The sequence below is a fragment of the Triturus cristatus genome, chromosome 10 (genome assembly GCF_964204655.1).
Source record: "Triturus cristatus chromosome 10, aTriCri1.1, whole genome shotgun sequence".
Taxonomy (NCBI): domain Eukaryota; kingdom Metazoa; phylum Chordata; class Amphibia; order Caudata; family Salamandridae; genus Triturus; species Triturus cristatus.
In genome coordinates, this window is record NC_140593.1 from 1020381677 (window position 1) to 1020402050 (window position 20374).

Sequence of the window (20374 nt, forward strand, 5' to 3'; positions counted from 1 at the left end):
GGGACCGGGATTTGGTGCTACGCCCGGGAGACGGAGGCAGTAGAGACTTGTGTGTGGACCTTCGCCCTGCGCTTTGGACCGCCGGGACCACTAGAGACTGTGCCTTGTGACGGCAGCAGAGTCGGGCTGCGGTGTTGATGGGAGAACTACGGGGGGAGTGAATCCGCTCCCAGTGGCTGGACTTGGAGTCCCCCCCCCCCCACTGACCTGTGATGGCCTGGGGATTCGGCGGTGCTATCGGCCCGCGTGGAGGTGTCAGAGGGTGGCCTGGGAAGCCCGCAGCGCTTCGTGGATGGCCTGGAGGCGCATCCTGTCTGTTCCCGGGGTGTGCACTGGCCCAGCGCGGGTGCTGGTGAAATCTAAGGCCCGGGAGGCGTAGTGGTACCGGGGGCCTGGGTGGTGACCCTGGGGCGTCCTGTGGGGCTCTTGCCGCCTGTGGGTCTTGGAGAGACATTGACGTCCATCCGCTGGGTGACGTGGAGTGGGGCCGCCTGGCCTGCGCTGACCGGGGTCGCTTGGCTGGGGCTCCCGGGCGGCCGTTTCGGCAGTTAAATCGAGCTGCGTGGCCCGGGATCGGTCTGCGGTGTTCCTCTGCGCTGTGCACGGAAGCCCGGCGAGGGACACGGGAGCAGTGCTTTTAGAGGGACGGAGGATTGCGGGGGTCTGCCTGCCCCACCATGACAAGGGACAAAACTAGTGGAGGGCCTTCTAAGCAGAGCACGCTAGATAAATATGCGGGCCCCGGGGGCCCCGCCGGGGCGGCGGCCGGGTCCTCGGGTGCTGTGCCGGACAATGCTGCCCTCCTGGCGGCCATCACCCAGTCCAGAGACGCCGTGGACGCCAAAATAGGGGCAGTGGGCTCCGATGTAATGCTCCTGCGTAATGCTGTGGCACGTATTACCGAAACCGAGACCCGGATCTCGGGGGTAGAAGATGTGGTGACTACCCTGCAGCAACGAGTGGCGTCTCTGGAGACTACCCAGCGGGGCCTAGCGTCTAGGGTCGAGGACGCGGAGGGACGAGCCCGGCGCAACAACCTCCGCTTTGTTGGCTTTCCGGAGGGCTGCGAGTCTGGGAATATGGAGGAGTTTCTCACTCGGTGGCTAGAGGGCTGGCTACCTACCGACACCCTTTCCAAATGCTTTGTTGTGGAGAGGGCGCATAGAGCCCTGATGCAGAAGCCTCCCCCCGGGGCCAGGCCACGGCCTGTGATTGCAAAACTGCTTAACTATCATGACCGGGATGTGATCCTCAAGCAAGCCAGGGCCCACAAACCCCTGCAGTTTAACAACGCCCGTATCCTCATATTCCCGGAGTATACCAAACAGACTCAGAAATTGCGGCAATCGTTCCTTGCGGCTAAGACCCGCCTGCGGGAACTCAAGCTTCCCTATGCGTTGCTGTATCCGGCCCAGCTGCGGGTCGCTTACCGCTCCCGCACGTACTTCTTTGACTCTCCGGAGGAGGTGTTCAATTGGACGGACGAGACGGTGCGGCTGCGTCCTCACTCTCCTCCGGGGAAGGAATCTGACTCTTCCTCGAGCGGGGTGACCCGCGGCGTGCTTGGTGGCCGGGTGAAGAAGTCTCGCCGCTCGAGGTCCAGGAGGCGTTGCAGGTCCGGGGATGCACTGGCGGGCGGGGGGGGTCGGCGTTGGAGCAGGCGACACCAGCGGACTGATACTCTTTTTATATGTACACTCATGTCTCTTGGATATCTCGTTTCAGCTGTCAGGGGAGCTCTGTATGGGCTGCCATCCTGGTTGGTCTTACCAAAAAGGGATGGGGACCTGGGGTTGATGGGCTGTAGTTTGGGGATCCATTGGTGGGTGTGGGGTGGTACCCCCTGTTGGGCTCTGCTGGCACTACCTGCCGCGACAAGTACTTCTCTGTTATTGAGGTACGAGGTGGGGGGAGGGGGTTGTAGGGGTTATATTGGGAATTGTTGCTGTTTTCTTATCGCACTGTCTAATCGAGGGTTGGGGTCGCACTGCGTGACATGTCCTGGACAGCTGGGGCTCGTCTGGCTTCTGATGCTCTACCATGGCTGTCGATACGGGTAGATTGCTAGGTCCCTTGGGGTCCCTGCGCATTTTGAGTTGGAATATCAGAGGGGCGATAGATAAGATCAAGCGTGGCGCTATCCTTAAGAAGGCCAAACGCGCCGGGGCAGATATACTGATGCTCCAAGAGACACACCTTATGGGGATGAAAGCGCTGTGCTTTCAACGGTTTGGATATGTGCAGGTGTTCCATGCAGGCTTTGTGCGAGGTTCACGGGGAGTGGCGGTGCTGGTTCATAGAAGAGTTCCCTACAATCATGTTCGAGCGTGGAATGACACACAGGGCAGATATCTTTTTTTACAGGGGGAGCTGTGGGGTGAGCCTGTGATCTTTGGGAGCGTGTACGCCCCGCCGCCGTTGTCTTGGGGTTTTGTTGAGAAGCTGGTGACCGTGTGGGCGGATATACCGAAGGGACTAGCAGTGGTGGGTGGAGATTGGAACGATGTGCTGGATCTGGCTCTTGACAGGCGGAGGCCCGATGGGGCACCGGCCAGGGGCAATTCCACCAAGCTTAATTCCCTCATGATAGGTCAGGAATGGGATGACCCTTGGAGCCGGTTGCATGGCAGGACCTCGGGATTCACCTATCTCTCGGCGGTCCACGACTCCTTCTCTCGTATCGATTGTATCTTTGTGTCCTGAGACGACGCGGGCAGGGTGGTGGAGGCAGATCTGCTCCCCCGAGGGCTCTCAGACCACTCGCCGGTCGCTATTACGCTGCATGTCGGCCCTATGCGAGGACCATTCTGGTGGCGTCTCTCTGTCTGGAACCTCCAGCAGGCGAAATACAGGGAACTCGTGGGAAACGCCATTGATCACTATTTGCAGCGAAATGTGGGAACGGTGTCGACGGCGACGTCGCTGTGGGAGGCGATGAAGCCCACACTCCGTGGGGTTGATATTTTCTACTGTGCAGCGGCACGCAGGGCCCGTAGGGACTCACTTGTGCGGGCTGAGGCGAAGATCTTGGAACTGGAAGAGCGCAGTGGAAATGGGGGGGGGGGGGGACGCAGGTCTGCCGGCAGTTATTGCTGGCACAGCAGGAACTCTCCTCCCTATTGCTAGATGAGGCCCGTCAGGCGTGGTTGGCAACCCGCAGTACTGATTTCGGACCCGTCGGCCATCGCTGAAAGCTTCGCAGAATATTACGCGGACCTCTATGCGCCCCGAGAATGTTTGCCGGCAGAGGTTATTGCCCGATTCTTAGATGACCTTCCACCGAAGGCCCTGACTGATGAAGTGAGTGCAGATCTTGATCATCCGTTCACGGTAGATGAACTAAATTCCGCTCTCCAGGAGCTGCAGCCTGGTAAGGCGCCGGGTCCCAACGGATTCCCGAACAAATTTTTTAAGAGATACTCCCAGCAGCTCGGCCCTCATTATTGCAGGGTAGTAGAAGAGGCCAGCGAGGTGGGTAGCCTGCCTAGAGACTGGCGGCACGCTGAGGTGGTGGTATTTCATAAACCCGGCCGGCCCCCTGAGCATCATGCATCATATCGTCCCATTTTCCTTCTTAACGTGGAGGGACAGGTCTTGGCGAAGGCGCTTGCTAATCGCCTCCGTCCACACATTTCGTCTCTTGTACATCCCGACCAGGCCGGGTTTATGCCCCAGCGGGCGACCCGCCATAATATACGCAGGGCGCATGCGGCGATTGCGGCAGCTGGAAATTTGGGGGTACATGCGGCCCTATTACTTGCAGATATGGACCGGGCCTTCGATTCCTTGAGCTGGGAATATCTGTTTGCCCTCTTACGCCGATTGAATCTAGGACCTCGCTTTCTCTCCTATCTGACTTTACTCTACACTGACATTACAGCGTCTGTGCGAGTGGCGGGCTCTGTCTCATCGGTCTTCCCTATTGGTCGTGGCACCAGGCAGGGGTGCCCTCTGTCGCCCTATTTGTTTGCCCTGGCAATGGAGCCCCTGGCTGCATGGGTCCGTGTCGACGCGCAAGTGTCGGGGTTCGAATGTGCCAATGGCCTGTCTGATCGTATTGCCTTATATGCAGACGATGTGCTATTCTTTCTTACGCAACTAGATAGGACTGGCCCGCGGCTGTTGCGCATTATGCAGGTGTTTGGGGAAACTACCGGCTTGTATATGAACGAGCGTAAGTCTACCATTTGGATCCTGGGAAGTGGAGCGGATCCGGGCGACTGGGCCTCTGCGGTACAGGTGGTGAGTGGGGGGTTGAAATATTTGGGAATGTTCCTGTTGGATGCTCGATCGACCTCTTGGGAAAGGAATCTGGTGCCGGTATGGAACAGGGTGCGGGAGGATATTCGGACTTGGTCTCATATGCCCCTTTCCATATATGGCCGCTCGGCCATCTTCAAGATGGTTGCCCTTCCTCGGATGCTATATCAGCTGCAAAATCATCCATATCCTATTCCCTCGGGCTGGTTCCGCCAAGTCAATGCAATGCTGGGACAGTTTCTCTGGGGCGGAGGGGTTGTGAGGGTGGCTTTACGTACATGTTTTAAATCCACGTATTGCGGGGGACTCGCCACCTCGGACATTCTCTCCTACTATATGGCCTCCCACCTGCTGGTCCTTAATGAATGGTGGTATGGCGACAGGTCGGATACGGCATATAGCCTTGAGCGCCGCTTAATGGGGGATCATTCACTACATACACCCCTCTATTCCGCGCCTTTGCGGCGCTCTCTGCCGAGTGTGACACAATTGGTCTTTCAGATTTGGAGACAGGCACTGCAGAGGATGGGTTGGTGGAATCGCCTAACTGGGGAGACGCCACTGTGGAGAAATGGTGGTCTGCCGCAGTTGGCGATCCTGCCCGGCTTCCAGGACTGGGGTGCGATAGGGATCTCCACTTTGGGGGACGTCATGAGAGGGCCTATTCTGAAATCCTTCCAGGAGCTGCAGACGGATTTTCACATGCCATGCACCCAATTCTTTAAATACCTGCAGTTCCGACATGCCCTTTCTCCCAGTCTGGTGGGTCTGGAGGAGTTGGACGAATTTAGTCCAATTGAGGCGAAGGTGTTCATGGGGGACCTACGAGACCATAAGATTTTGAGAATTTACCAGTCCCTGGTGACTCACTGTTCCCCGTCTCTGCAGCGTCTCCGTGGGGTATGGGAGGAAGATGTAGGCCAGCTGGAGGAGGAGGACTGGATGGAGGCCCTGGCCTCTCCGCGTGGGGCGGCTGTCGCCGTGAGCCTTCGACTCATCCAGTTTAAATACCTCCACAGAGTCTATTTTACCAGAGTTAGGTTGTATAGGGCGGGTCTAGTGGCTTCTCCGAATTGCCTCCGCTGCCTGCGTGAAGAGGGGACGCTGATACACACTGTATGGGATTGCCCTGCATTGACTAGGTTCTGGCGGGGCGGACTGACATGCCTGTCGGAGGTCCTGGGTTGGGATCTCCCACGGTCCCCTAAATTGGTGCTCCTGCATGTGATGGATGATATAGGGGGTAATGTCTATAAGCGCCATCTGATGCTCCTGGGTTTTACTCTTGCCAAGCGGGATGTAGTGAGGGTTTGGAAGGCTACGGTCACACCATCAATATCTGTTTGGAAGGCCGGTCTAGATTTCTGTATGGGTCTAGAGGCCCCCATTTATGTGGCGCGGGGCTGCCCACGAAAACATTATAAAATCTGGAAGCGATGGGCGGATTACAGGGGACTAGAATTGGAACCCATTTCAGTGGAATAATTGTGTGGGTAGCAGACCATCTCCTCCCTGTTGGTGGGGGAAATTTAACACTGGTGTATTGGGTGCAGCGGTGTTTTAGGGACATGGTTCATAGAGAAGACGGAATAGTGGTTGTGAACAGATTTGCTGCCTTGACTAGATGGGTAGTGCGATGGATGGGGGGGGTGGTTTTATGTTCACTTAAGAGGGGGGGGACTGCCTTTGTTATGCATGTCTCTTCTGTAACTTTCATTAACTACCTCATGAGAAAAATGTCAAAGTCGGTATGTTGTCTCTTGATGTGGTGGAAGTCTCTGGGTCACAGAGCTTCGCTAAATGTGTATTTGACGAATAAAATTTGTTTACAAAAAAAAAAAATGTATTTAGCACTAGCACTCAATGTGTTACTGTACACAACCCTCTCAAAGAGCATCATAGAGCTATACATTCATGTGCACAGGAAAAATATCAAGTATGTATAATGTATGCAAATGCATATAAATGTAACTTGATTTGCAGTGACCTTAACAGTTAATCATTCATTATTCTTCGGGCCAGAACACGATTTTTTGTTTCTTTCTAAAGGTTTGTTAAGGAATTTAGCAAAGAACATTATTATATTAAGCTGGGAAAAAAAACTTCAAAATGCTTGGTTCTGTGCTGAGGATTTATGCATTTTAATTTCGTAGAGGAGAAAGGCACTGGTTGTGAAAAACATCTCAACAACATCAATAAATATGATCTATAAACGGATGGTGATGCTCAAGTATTACTTGGTAAAATATTTTTAAATACAGATGTGCATCAACCTGACGCACCACAAGTCAAGTTCAACAGCAGCTGTAAACTCCTACAAACCTAGTGGTATCTACCTGCCACATGCAGCAAGGGAATAAGTGATTGTGTAAACAAAAGAGCTTAGAAGAGGAAAGTTCTGAACCTGCTTTCATAGTAGGACAGTGGGGCACACTATTTAAAGTGCAGCAAAAATATTTCCATCATCTGACGCTCAACATTTGCATGAGTCTATTGCCTACAGCATCTGCTTTAGTCTTAGGTAAATATCTATCTTTACTGTGTGAAAAATATACTCTATTTTTACAGACTGAAAAAAGTCGAGATCAGACGCCCGTTTCGTTAGTGCCCGACAGTGCTTCTTGACATACATTTCAAAGCTGTTCTGTAATAAAGATGTGGATGGTCCGGTAAACAGTTTTTAGTTGTTGCATTTTTTGCAGGGAATCCAAACTTTTCACTGAAAAGAAGGCCCAGAATACAAAATCTAAGCCATTTGAGGTCATGCAGGCCTGATCGTTCTTGAAGAACTATGTTTAGTAATGGAGATGTGCTGAAATATATTAACTACCATACAAGAACTTAAACAGGATCCTACTTACCAAAGGTAGATTCAAAACATTACCTTATAGACCTTCCCATAGCCTCCTTTGCCAAGCTGTTTTATTTCTTCAAACTCATTCAAGTAACGAGATGTTTGTGCTTCAAAGAGTGAATTCTTTGCCCTGAAGAAACAAACAAACTGATTAAAGAAATACATTTGAGACAGTGACATATATATGATGCTGCATTGCCACACTAAAAACAGATTGCAAGCTATACAAGTGGTAAGTAAAAATAACAATTGTAAACCTCGATATATATAAGCAGAATACTGTGGCAAGGAGTTGGCAGACTTGAGGTACTTTTTTCCAGTCAATGAATGGTGGTAGCATCGGACAATAACCAGGGTTTTTTCATGCTAACATGCTGCCTTAAAGCCAATTGACTTGTAGCATTTGATAACCATAAACTGCATAGTTAGAGTAAAAGTCAAAGACACCTAGGTGTTCATGCTCAAAATAATAAAAACTAAGAAAAATATAATGCAAGAATAAAATCTTCAGATTACAAAGAATGAAGAGAAATTAGCTTAATTTTATAGTGAAAAGAATCAATATTTTAGAAAAAAGGCTAAATGCATTACAATAACAAAGCCAAACAAACAAAAAACGCGGAATATTGATAATTCCCATGACAAATAAAAGATTTGTTTTGCCATATAGTAAATATCTGAAGCTTTGGAACACAGCTATCATAGAAGTAGAGATTATTTGGATGAAAATAAAGACTTAAGCAAATCAATCAATGTGTAATATCACTAACTTGTGAGTTGAGAAAAAACAATATCTTCCTAGTGTAATAATGTAAACATGGCAGAGATCAGCAACACAAGTAAATATCAGAAGACAGAATAGAAATGCGGTTTCATCAGAAATATTCTAGTAGGTACAGTATGTTTATAAATGGCATTTAGGCGTTCCATGCACCAATGTAAGAGTCCCAGAAGGTGCCCAATATGCCATTGAATAAGAGTGCCTTCTTTCGGGCATTTGACTGCACAAAAGTAGTGGGTGATGTGGTGAACCCCATTTAACATGCTTGATAAGGTCCTGCAGGGCAAGGCAAGGAGGTGCTGGAGAGTAGCAGGACATGACTGGAAAGACATGACTGGAAAGACATGGAGAAGCATCGGGTAGTATTTTTTTTATTTAAAATCAGATCAGAGAAGAAAGTGGAGAATACAGAACTGCTGGTGCGAAGTCTAGAAGATTTAGAAGAAAGGTAAGATGCATAAGACTGAGGGTAATTGGGTGGTTTTTTTGGAGTAAGGAAACTGAAAATATAATTTACTTTAGAAGTTTGGAAGAAGAGGCTAATGGTGTTCATTTTTTGGTGGTCCCAGTGCATAATTTGTAAAAATAATAAGTGACAGGACCCTCGACAGGAGGCAACTGCAGCTTGCAACACCTATTGCCCTTGCCAGCACTGTCAGGTACAGTACCAACATAACTGTTAACCATGACACTCCTACAAACATGAAGAAAACATATTTCACTTCATTCAAAGGGTGGAGGACAAGCTTTGACAGTAAATTGCATCCTGTTACTCCAACTTTGCAATACAACAGAAGTCTCTTAAATCCATAAAACCAAAGGTGACATTACTCTGTTCTGTATTTCCAATTATCTGTCTTTGACCATAGCTTTAGGATACAGAGAAAATGTTTCTGCGTTGCTGCAAGGACAATTCAGACACCTTGCCCAGAAAGTTAGCTGAAGAAACAATAACTTCAACAGGTTCCAGTATTTGAAGTGAGCAATTTGTAATATGTGTCCTGCAAATGAGAAGAGGAACATGATTTACACCATGCTTTTCGGAACTCATATTATATTGAAAACGTGCCTCTTCCCTGCCCCCAAAGTATCCAAATTGTTCAAAAGCACAAAAACATTCACCTTCTGGTAACTAGCATGATTCAGAAAAGAACTACTGAATTCCGATTTCAAGCTCAAGCTGGCCACCACCACATAGTACAATACTTTTATCCTAGTTATGTTAACTTTCAGCTCTAAAGCTTCAATTAATCGGGGACAAGGACTTGGTACAAAGCAAATACAAAGGTAGACCCCCTGTGGTCATTCATACAAATGCTTCCCCTACATGGTGTACTTTGAGCCCAAAGGTAGATGACCACTTACATCCCTTCTATCTTTACAGTGACAAGAGATGTGTGGAATGATAAATATGGTGGAGCTTCTCTGAAGTTACTCATGGTCATCTTAGCTGTTTTGCAGCCTCTTTTTTGGTCTTGAATTAATAACGCCACTATTTCTGGAACTAATGCTACTTTGAAGTTTTATAATTTGTCCATAGCATGTTTGTATGCTTCATTGCAACAATACTAGCCTTTGCTTTTTTTGTATAGAATTTGTAATACTAATGAAATACATCTTGCATAGTGTAAGGGTTTGTAGGTGGAGCTAATGCATTCTGGTCCAGGTTGGGAAGATGTAGTTTATTTATTTTTAGGTTTATTTTATCAGCCGAGCTGTGGTTAATCGTGGAATGGAAGGCAGATTTGAAATAGTCTGTTTTATTTCACCACACCTTCGAAACTGTCCACCATCAGGTTCTCCTAACCAAGTCACTGATGGTCAAGGAGGACACTGTCTGAAACTGGTTGAGATCATGACAGACATGAATTAGTCCAAATGGAATAATCCAGGTCCAAACTGGGTCCAAATCCCAGACAGATGCAGAGTTCTTCAAATAGCCATTCTATAACCAAACACAGGGGGTAAGCCACCAACCTAAATCAGAACTCAAACAGAATAGAGTTACTTGGACCAGAGTTGAGAAGAACAAACACAGCAATATAAGCATCTTAGTGAAAGGGCCCTATGAATGATCACTCTCAGAAAGCACACAATCTATTGACCTGACATTGATTCACAGCTCCAACAAACCCCCAGGAGCATGAAAAAAACCATAATGAGCTTAAGCCCTTTCTATCTTCACCAATATTTCTGATTAACGTGCAAGCCTTTGGTTTTCCCAGACAACTGGGTGCATTTCAAATCTGCGCGTGCGTGTAACAAGAGGGAGAGAGAGGACTAGTTAGCTAGTCCGAGTCCCCGAGGGTTTATATGTGATTAAACAAAGAGGACTAGCTTAAGTTGACCAAAGTGTTACAGTACTCGAATTAGTTCTGTCACGGGCACCTTATTGGTGTATTCATGAAGCCCTCACCCACCAACCTAGTTGGTGGCATGCTTCATCATCGGGTCCACCCAGTGACACCTAGTATGTCCCGGGTGTGCTACGACGCCTGATTACATCGGAGCTGGTATATTGCTGAGAGTGCAGTGAGGTCGGGTGAGTTGTGATTTAAAACGGCTTGGTGGTGGTCCCAGTACCCGAGGGTAAATTAAATTTTAATAACTGAGCCTTCACCAGCGGTTAAAAGTAAGGCTACAGGACGCGTGAGGGTGGCGAGTTACTGCCCCCTGCGTCCTTCAGATGGTCGACATGTTTCAGCCAGTGCCTTAGAGTATTCTGGCTTTCCTCAGGACCGTTTTTTAAAAAAAGGTGTGGTGAAATAAAACAGACTATTTCAAATCTGCCTTCCATTCCACGATTAACCACAGCTCGGCTGATAAAATAAACCTAAAAATAAATAAACTACATCTTTCCAACCTGGACCAGAATGCATTAGCTCCACCTACAAACCCTTACACTATGCAAGATGTATTTCATTAGTATTACAAATTCTATACAAAAAAAGCAAAGGCTAGTATTGTTGCAATGAAGCATACAAACATGCTGTGGACAAATTATAAAACTTCAAAGTAGCATTAGTTCCAGAAATAGTGGCGTTATTAATTCAAGACCAAAAAAGAGGCTGCAAAACAGCTAAGATGACCATGAGTAACTTCAGAGAAGCTACACCATATTTATCATTCCACACATCTCTTGTCACTGTAAAGATAGAAGGGATGTAAGTGGTCATCTACCTTTGGGCTCAAAGTACACCATGTAGGGGAAGCATTTGTTTTGGTGTTTCCCAAAATAAAGCTAGATCATGAGATATCAGAAGACTGCACAGGAAGGTCTGAAATAATGAACAAGATAGCCTAAGGTACTACCCACAGTAAACAAACTAAATGTACAGCTTTGTTTTCAAGTTTTAGTCCTAATTAATTTTTACTTTGAACATAGACAATGTTAAGCCACCCTAAAATACAATTTCCTGTAGAACAAGAAGGGTGATATTCTCGAAAGATCCACATAAATGTGAAACGCTGATCCAAAGGTCTGAATCAGAAAGTGTGCCGCACAAGCAAGTGGTAGTAAAGTTACATAACTTGGGGCCTACTGGAAGGAGCAAAGACAATCATACTGGTTCAGTTTGTGTATTAAGCAGAAAGGCATTGATCCGTGTGAGTTCAGGCCCAATAACTCTGATAACTGCGGGCAATGTTGCAAGAGTGGTTAGGACAACTGCAATGTTACAGGTTATAAAAGAAAACTGGATTGTAACCAGGAAAGAACTGTTATCAATGCAAATACCCAAAACTGGGTTTACGAGACTGCTGATGAATGGTCAAAGTAAGCAAGTTTTGTGAAATATTAAATAAATGGAAATCCTCATAGGCATAGTCCTATGCCTACAAAATAGATATTCCACCTTTTAGCCCATTCATAAATTCCCACGCCAAAAGCCAAGAAAACTATAGTGGTTATCAATTTCCTGGAGTACAAGACTGGCTCAAGCCTACATGTCAGAATTGTCTGCAACCAGTTCCCTGCACCTGGGGTGAGGAGAGAGGTGGATATTACATAAACAGCCATGAGATAGGTGGCTCATGCTCGGAAATGAATGAATAACTTGTACTTAATGTTTTATACATACCTGCTTGAGTGAAGATATAATTCCCCATTGCTAAGCTCCTAAAACAAAAGAGATTTTACTTTTTACAAACGTATGATGGTAATAAATCATCAAATGTTTACAGGTGAAAGTGTACACACAACTAAAAGAAACTAGCTCTGGCCATGGAAATAGGTGTGGCATTGGTTGGTTTGGATTTGTCAATGCTTATTGTGTTTGTGAATGACTTTTTTAATAAGTACACACATAGTATGAAAACAAGCATCATCTGAAAGCCAAAATGTATATATTTTATTTTACTTAAAAGCACACATTGCACCGTAGTCCCTGGCATTGACAGGGACCATGTATTATTATCTGGATGTGAACACTGTGCAAGAGCAGAAAGCGGTCATTTACAGTCAGGCAAGCCAGTGGTTTAAGTGGGCTGAACCTGTGCCCCATGCTGTAGGAGCTGGTGGGCAGAGGCAAAATGTGAATAATGTTACAGCAGACTAATGGATGAAGAGGAATGCAGACATCACTCAATCATAAGCATAGAATATCCTTAGTAAAAAGGCAAGGAATACCCTGATCAATACTTTTTCCTGTTGAGTGATATTGGCTTTGTCATTCTTTCTTATGAGGGTGTTCAAAATATAGTAAATAGTCAGTTCATTCAGCAAAGTGTAGTGATCAGGCAACACGTTTCACCCTTTATTGCTTACTCACAAGCTATCCCATATACAGGACAAGAGATCCAGAACATTGAAATGATATCTGAATGCACATCTGTGGAAGAATGTTTGTTGAAGTTAAAGGATTATACAAAGACAACTCAACATCTATCTACTCCGATTCAATCAAGTTAGGGACCGCCTACTCCTCTGAAACCGAGGATTGCTTTCCACATCTTTCTACATTCCAACTCTGATTTCATCACCTGCTCAAGCTCCAAGGGAACCATCAACAGGCTCATCAAAGCCTAGTGTCCCGACACTGGTGCCATTGCATGGAAATTAAGTATCTTTTTTGTGTGTAAATTACTAAAGTCATGTGGTCACATATTTTAGTAAGTGCATGCTTAACCACTCCTGCAAACAAACACTTAAAACATCACTGAATGAATAAAGAGTTAAGAGAAGCAAACAGTCATCAAAAGAAAAGAGACAGTAACAGGAAAGGCACAATTAAAGTAAAGGAGGCAGAAGGGCAACTAGGACTCGAAAGAGGAAGATTACGTGGAGTATAGGATAAGAAACGTTCAGAAAAACAGAGGTTGGTCACAGTAGGGAGGAATAAAAAAACATGCATCATTGTGGGTATGGACACCTGTTACAGAGAAATCTGCAGGTTTTCAAAAATTAGACTGTTATGAATGCAGCCAAATTTAAGTATTACCCCATAAAAGACTGGATATTTTTACATGTTTTTTGCTCTTTACCGTGACAAACGACAAATACTTTTGTATAGGTATCAATGTTACCTGCTGGTGATATATTCGGTGCTTTGCTGCCTTTAATAGCTCTGTTATGGCAGTGCTATGATGGAGTCTCACAGTGCTAAACTCATCACTGAAAGCAAAGGAGGAGAGCAATCCCATTCTGGTAAACGTTTGACAAAGTACTGTAAGTAAACAGAATTAATATTCACTAAGAATCTTCAGGATACAGGTGTACATTCCTTTATTTGACAAAAAGATAACAAAAACATAACAAGAAGACAACGTTATATATTATTTTTAATGTGATTTATGCAGATAATGAAAGCCAATTATTTAAAGCTATTTTAGTAACGTATGTGAAAGGCAATGTTCAGGTTTCCGAATCCAATCCTGGGAAGTATGAAAATCATAGAATTAAGGAGTCCATAAAATTTTAACTGAACCTCAATGGCCGGCAACAATTACAACATAAGATCACAAAAAAGGTAAATTCATCTGACTATCTCTGTTCAAGTGGGCAGTGTATTTTTTTGTTTTTAATCAAACCTGTTTTATTGATTTACAAAACATTAAGCATGGCAATACATTCAGTAAAAAAAATCCACCTTTATAGCTTCTGGTTATCTATATCCTAGTACAGCGTTTGTCGGATATCACGGTAGTCACTCCTTTGGACACATTTAAATATTACCGGATGCTAATGAAGCATTCTTTCAACATTCCCCAAAGACTGAAAATCCTCCCCTATCCCTCCCCCTTCCCATAAAGTGAGAACCTATAGAAAACATTTTAACAGTGGAGTATAGTTAGTGGAAAGGAAAGTAAAAAGAACAATAACGAAAATGAACACAAGAAATAGAAAAGCCTGGGGCTGACAGGAGACTCGGGTGACGTGGGGGTGAGAATGTGTCTCGTGGTTTGTACTATAGTGGGGATAGTCTCACTGGTCAGAACTGGAAGAGGTGCAGTGCTGTCACCCTTGAGGGGCAGGCGATCAGTGGGAGTCATCTAGATAGATAGTTGATCAAAGGCCCCCATCCAATTTTTTAAAAATCATCTCTAAAAATGACGCTCATTTGTTCCATAAGGATTGCTTGCTAGCAGTCATGCATGCCATTGTGTCGGGCTGGGGCCTCTTTCTTTTTCCAGGCTGCTGCAATTGCTGCCTTTGCCGCCCCCAGGCATAGCCACATTATGGCCCGGTCTGCTGTCGTTTGATATTTCAGGCATGCATCCCGTAAGCCTAGAATAGCGAAGCCAGGGGTGTCTGGTATTGGGACAATCCCACCATATATGGCAAGAGTCACCTAATAGCCCACACACTCTCCAACAGAGATCTGATGTGTTGGGAAATATCTTTTTTAATTTGGTGAGGTATAGGTACCAGTCGTAGAGTATCTTATAGTGAGCGTTACGTTGCCATAGAGAGTGATTGTGTCGCCTTCCATTGGGTATCCGTGATGTCATGTCTCAGTATCCGTTCCCAGAACTGAAGGTGTCATGGTCGTCGTGTGTGTAAAAGGAGAGAATATATAAAGGATATAGCCCCTTTGATAGTCCCCGCCCCTTCACAAAGCGTTCCAACTGTGTCAGTTCCCTGGTCGCCGCTTCCTGAATTTCAGGTAGTAATACCCAGTGACGTAGCTGCATGTACTGTGAATATTCTGTGTTTGAAAGGTGGATATCTCATTGGCAATGTTAAAAAGTTAGTATATCCCAGTTATGAAAAATATCTGATAGAGTTAGGCATCACCTCTGTAGGAGAGTAGGGTCTGCTTTCTATGTTCACCCCCACTTTTTGCTTTGCTTTACTGGTTTTCGACTTAGATGTGGCTGTGGGCCTGCTAATCAGACCCACAGCCCTGCTGTTCTCTCTCTAAATTAATACTATGTACTTTAGGTGCATAACCCATTTGGATAGGATCACCTTATTGGCCCCTGTACAGTGTACCCTAGGTACCCAGGGCATAGGTGTACCCTAGGCCTACCAGGGGCTGCAGCATGTATTATGCCACCCCTGGCCTGGCCTTCCATTTTGACACAACTGGCTGATCACTCAGCTGGGGCAAGGTCGTGTAATCACCCCTTGCTTAGGTGAAGTATTCCTATACCTAACTTACATATAGACACATGTGTACCTATCAGTCACTCCTATGGCAGGCCTTGACAATCCTGGAGGCAGAGTGCTTGGTAACATGTGAGATGGTGCTCTAGCATGAGCTGAGCCTGTCTGCAGCTTTCGGAACCATGTCCTTATAGCTGTTCTATGATATAGCCTACCATATACTCTTAAAGTGCCTTATAATCTTAGACGGTTATGGTAACTATGGTTTGGCTTTATCGAAACATGTCGTGTAAGATGTCTAACACTGTGGAATAATACCCCCATGCCATTTCTGGACATGAGAATATTATTCCCCCCTTCTAGAGGGAAAGACATGTTAAAATCATACTTCAACTGTTAGCCTCTGACCAAAGCCTCAGCATCACAAAATGGATGCTGCTGCCACGACACAAGTCTGACCTCCTGCAGCTGGGAGTGATCCCAGCCAGGGAGGCCTGGACAGTAGGTTTCCTGCTTGGGGAGGTGCTAGCACCTCCCCAGACAGCCTTTAGTGTATTGGGGCAGGGTGGGCTGAAAGGAATGAGACATGCCTGGGGCACACAAGGTGTTCCTTGCATAGTCCAGTTCAAACCGGCGCTGGGGCACTCCAGCCCCAGCTCTGGCGCGAAACTGGACAAAGGGAAGTGGGTGTAACCACCCCCTCCCAGGTCCCACCCATAAGGCGTGACCTAGCAGGTATCCCAGCCCCCCAGATTAGTATAAGAGTGGGAGTTGGGCCTCAAGACTTTAGATTATCCTGAACCTGCAAAACTGAACAGAAACTCTGGACCTTCGACATTCGACGAAAGAAGAAGACTGAAGAATCTCCCTTGTGGCCAAGGAGTGGCTACCCTGTGCAAACAGGCACCATCAAGAGACTACCCTTTGCTTTGCGACCGTTCTACGAGGAACCGCCTGCAGAGCCCGACCAGAGCCTTGACTTCCAGACTTCTCCGACCCTCATCCACATCTGCAGCAGAGCTGAGATCCGTGGAGGCGACGAGCGACGTGGGACCGGCTACCTGGGAAAAGTGGCTAGTAACTTACAGCGCAGCTTCTGAGGTACCCTCGAAGTTGTGCACCGGGGATTGAGAAGCCCCAACCCCAAGCACCATCTGCACCGAAGATCAGCCCCCCACACTCCACGAGTCCTGCGTGGGGCCCTTCAGCATTTTCCTGCTTGCCGCGTCTGTCCGGTTGCTTGCCCGCTGGCTAGTGGCCTCTGTGACGACGCACCCTGAAATCTTCTGCGCTGGTTTGGCTCCTCCAGACTGGCTCCCGCTTCTCTGCAAAGAAGAAGCACCCCAGACCTTCCTGGTCTGCACCAGAAGCAAGTCCTTCGTTCTTCGTGGGTTCCGCTTGCCAAGGCTTGGTGAGTCCTAGTCCAACTTCGACGCCGCCGACAGCAAGAGCCTTCGTGGGACAGCTCGCCTCCTGGTCCTGGTCGTCCTCGACGCTTCCTGGTCCTCCTGGCTGCAGCGACAAGCTTCACCTTCACCTGCAACTCTTCACGACATCGCCTGGTTCCTTCCTGGTTCCACGTGGTCACTGGCTAGTGACCTTGACTCTGTCCCTTCTGCTTGCAGGTTTCCTCTCTTCTTGACCCCAGCCTTGGGATCCACCGGACACTCTTCACTGACTGCCTGTCAGCATCTTTCTTCAGGCATCCATAGGAGTCGACGACGAAAACGACGCATCTTCACCCCTATGCACCCGCAGCCTGTGGGCTAGGTAACTTGGGTACTCCGGTGCTCATCAGGATAGTGACTATCCTAGTGTCTAGTTTTCAAGTCTCAACTTCCTAGCTACTCCGGAAGTGTCCTAAATCTACCGTTTTCTAAACTGTACTATTGCTATTGACTTTTACGCATTACGCGTGAGTGTTTCCACTCTGCACACGAATCCCGTGGGCCTCCCACTTCCTAACTAACGCTAGTGTAGTGTAGCCCCAGCGATTCTCTAGGCCTAGGCCTATTCTATTTCCGTGACAGTGGTCCTTATACCACTTACTTAGTATATGGTTTGCGTGGCCCCTAGGGCCTAACTGTATTACTTACCTGTGTGACTTACTGTATGCATTAATAAGACTGTGTTGTACTTACCTCTAATCTCATAAAGAGTGCTGAGGGTTTGCTTAGAATAAATACACTTTATTTTATATATATATCTGTTGTGGTGTCCTTTCATTTGGTATTCAAGGGATTATATATGGTATCACAGCTGGCTTCACATGCCATTCAGAGTTTAGCCTAAGACTGCTCTTGTCCATGCTACCACTAGGATAGCTGGTCTATAAGGTTGACTTTACAACCAATCACCATAAGGGTATTTGGACTGATATAAGGTGTACACTATAACTAGTGACATCATACATCAGGCCAACTTCTCACATTGGTGAGCAGCGGTTGGGATCTGAGCTTGCTGTTGTAATACCATTGTAATCTTGAGATACTAAATTGAAAGATCACACAGATATTGTCTAGGTACATATAACATAGATTATTATACTTAAGTCCTACTGGACTTTGTAGTTGTAGGTTGAAGGGAGTAACACACCCTGACTACAACTACTAGAGAGGTTTAGTAGATACAACTAGTGTAGGTAGGTGCACACACCACACCCTCACTAGATCATGTCTCTGAGAGTAGATCAAGTAGATGCTCTCTCAGGAGGATCAGGTCTGCAAAAGATCCCCTCTAGATATGATACCTTAACATTCCAGGAGATGAGACACTTGTGTACCTCCAGAGGAATAAAACAGGGTGCAAACCCTACCCTCCTTCAGTTAAGACAACTCCTAGAGGAGTATGATGCTCAGAGGGCATCTCAGGCAGGTGCCCTAGGCACAGAGGAGGGTCTACCCACCACAGAGGAGTCAGATGGGGCTTCAGATGGGGAGGTAGACAGCCAGAGCCAAGTAAGGAGACTTAGCCAGGCTAACTTAAGTTTACATGGGAGTTTGCATGGGGTCCCCCCATACAGACCCACAAGTAGGCATTCACAGAGAAGCAGGAGGGACAGATCCCCTTCAAGGGAATCCATCCACTCCCATGTCTCTAGCATCTCTAATGCTTCCTCTCACAGGGGAATGACTACACCTGAGAGAAAGGAGCATGCAGCCAGAATGAGGGAGGCTAATCTGAGGATTCAGAGGGAAGAACTTGCCCTTGCCAAAGAGAAGCTTGCTCTGGCTAGAGAGCAAAAGTTAAGTGGGTTAGAACCCACTGGTGGCAGCAACATTCCTAGAGATAGAGACAGGCACTATGATAATAGAAACCTGAGCAAGATTGTCCCTCCCTACAAGTGTGGGGATGACATCCACAAATGGATAACTGCTTTGGAGAGAGCTTGCAAAGTACAGCAGGTACCACAAAGTCAGTGGGCAGCTATCTTGTGGCTCTCCTTCTCTGAGAAAGGAAGAGACAAGCTCCTCACAGTTAGTGATGAGGATGCAGATAATTACACTGTCCTGAAGAGTGCTCTGATTGATGGGTTTGGCCTAACCACTGAACAATACAGGTTGTTGTTCAGGGATACCCAGAAGACACAGACTCAGGACTGGACTGACTTTGTAGATTGTGCCACTAAGGCTCTGGAAGGCTGGCTAATGGGAAGTAAGGTTAAGGACTATACAGGATTGTATAATTTGATCATGAGAGAGCAAATCCTTAACAACTGTCAAAACCAGCTATTGCATCAACACCTGATTGATTCTGATCTGACTTCTCCCCAAGAATTGGGAAAGAAGGCAGATAGATGGGTCAGGACTAGAGTTAAGCAGAAAAACCAGAACCAGGGCGGTGATCAGAAAAAGGCAGACCAGAAGGGTAATGAGCAGAAACAAAAAGACCAGAAGTCTTCACCAGGCCCCCAAAAGGCTCAGGGGGAGGGTGGTTCCAAAAAGGATAAGAAGAAAGATGGCCAAAAGAAACCATGGTGCAACTATTGTAAGTCCAACTCACATTGGTTTAGTGAGTGCACCAAAAAGGATAAGCCCCCAGCCACCATTGCCCCTAAGGCAACTGTACCCCCTAGTTCAGCTGTAAGTGGTGGTTCCCAGCAAAAGGGTGTAGTAGGGTTAACCCTGGGAACTGAGGAGGATTCTGGCCTAGTCAGAGTACCTACTCAGGCTGTTCTGATCTGTGATGGGGACTTAGCTTTGTCCTCTACTGTAGGCCCCAGTAACCTGGGCAAGTACAGACAGACACCTTTTATCAACCAAAGAATGGCTCAGGCCTACAGGGACACTGGAGCTAGTGTCACAATGGTGACACCTGCTTTTGTGGACCCTGGACAGATCATACTAGGTGAGAATTACCTAGTGACCAACGCTAGCAATGCCACTACCTCCCATAGTGTGGCTATTGTTAACTTCTCCTGGGGAGGGGTAACTGGCCTCAAGAAAGTTGTTGTTAGTTCAGACCTTCCTGTAGAGTGTTTACTGGGCAATGATCTTGAAACTTCAGTTTGGTCTGAAGTGGAGTATAGGACCCATGCAGAAATGCTGGGGATAGATGCACATGTCCTTGCTGTGACCAGGTCACAGGCCAAAAAGTACAACACTGAACAAGTGCTGGATCCTGAAACTATGGACCAGTCACAATCCAAGAGAAAGAGCAGTAGGGTTAAGGCTGTGCCTTCCCCCCTGCCTCAGGTGGTGGATCAGCCCTCCCAGGAGGATGATTCTGAGAGCCCTGAAGGAACTGTCCTAGAAGAACTTGAACCTGATCAGGTTGAGTTTCTTGGGACAGGGGGACCTTCCAGGGCAGATCTGAGGCAGGCTCAATTAGACTGCCCCTCTCTTGAACCCCTCAGACAGCTGGCTGCTGCTGAGGCTGCAGGGAATGCTCAAGGTACCCATAGAGTGTATTGGGATGAAGGGCTACTGTACTC

At 46.9% G+C, this 20374-nt stretch overlaps 1 protein-coding gene across 1 annotated transcript in view; it reads right to left on the reverse strand.

Annotated features, from left to right (window-relative positions):
• EIF2AK1 (eukaryotic translation initiation factor 2 alpha kinase 1) overlaps positions 1-20374 on the reverse strand; it is a 326533-nt gene that overhangs the window by 205867 nt on the left and 100292 nt on the right. Inside the window, exons 3-5 of the mRNA XM_085629019.1 lie at positions 13419-13558; positions 11975-12012; positions 7145-7244 (exon numbers count right to left, since the gene is read on the reverse strand). Of these exons, the coding sequence (XP_085485145.1) occupies positions 7145-7244; positions 11975-12012; positions 13419-13558 (278 nt within the window). The remainder of the gene's footprint in view (positions 1-7144; positions 7245-11974; positions 12013-13418; positions 13559-20374) is intronic.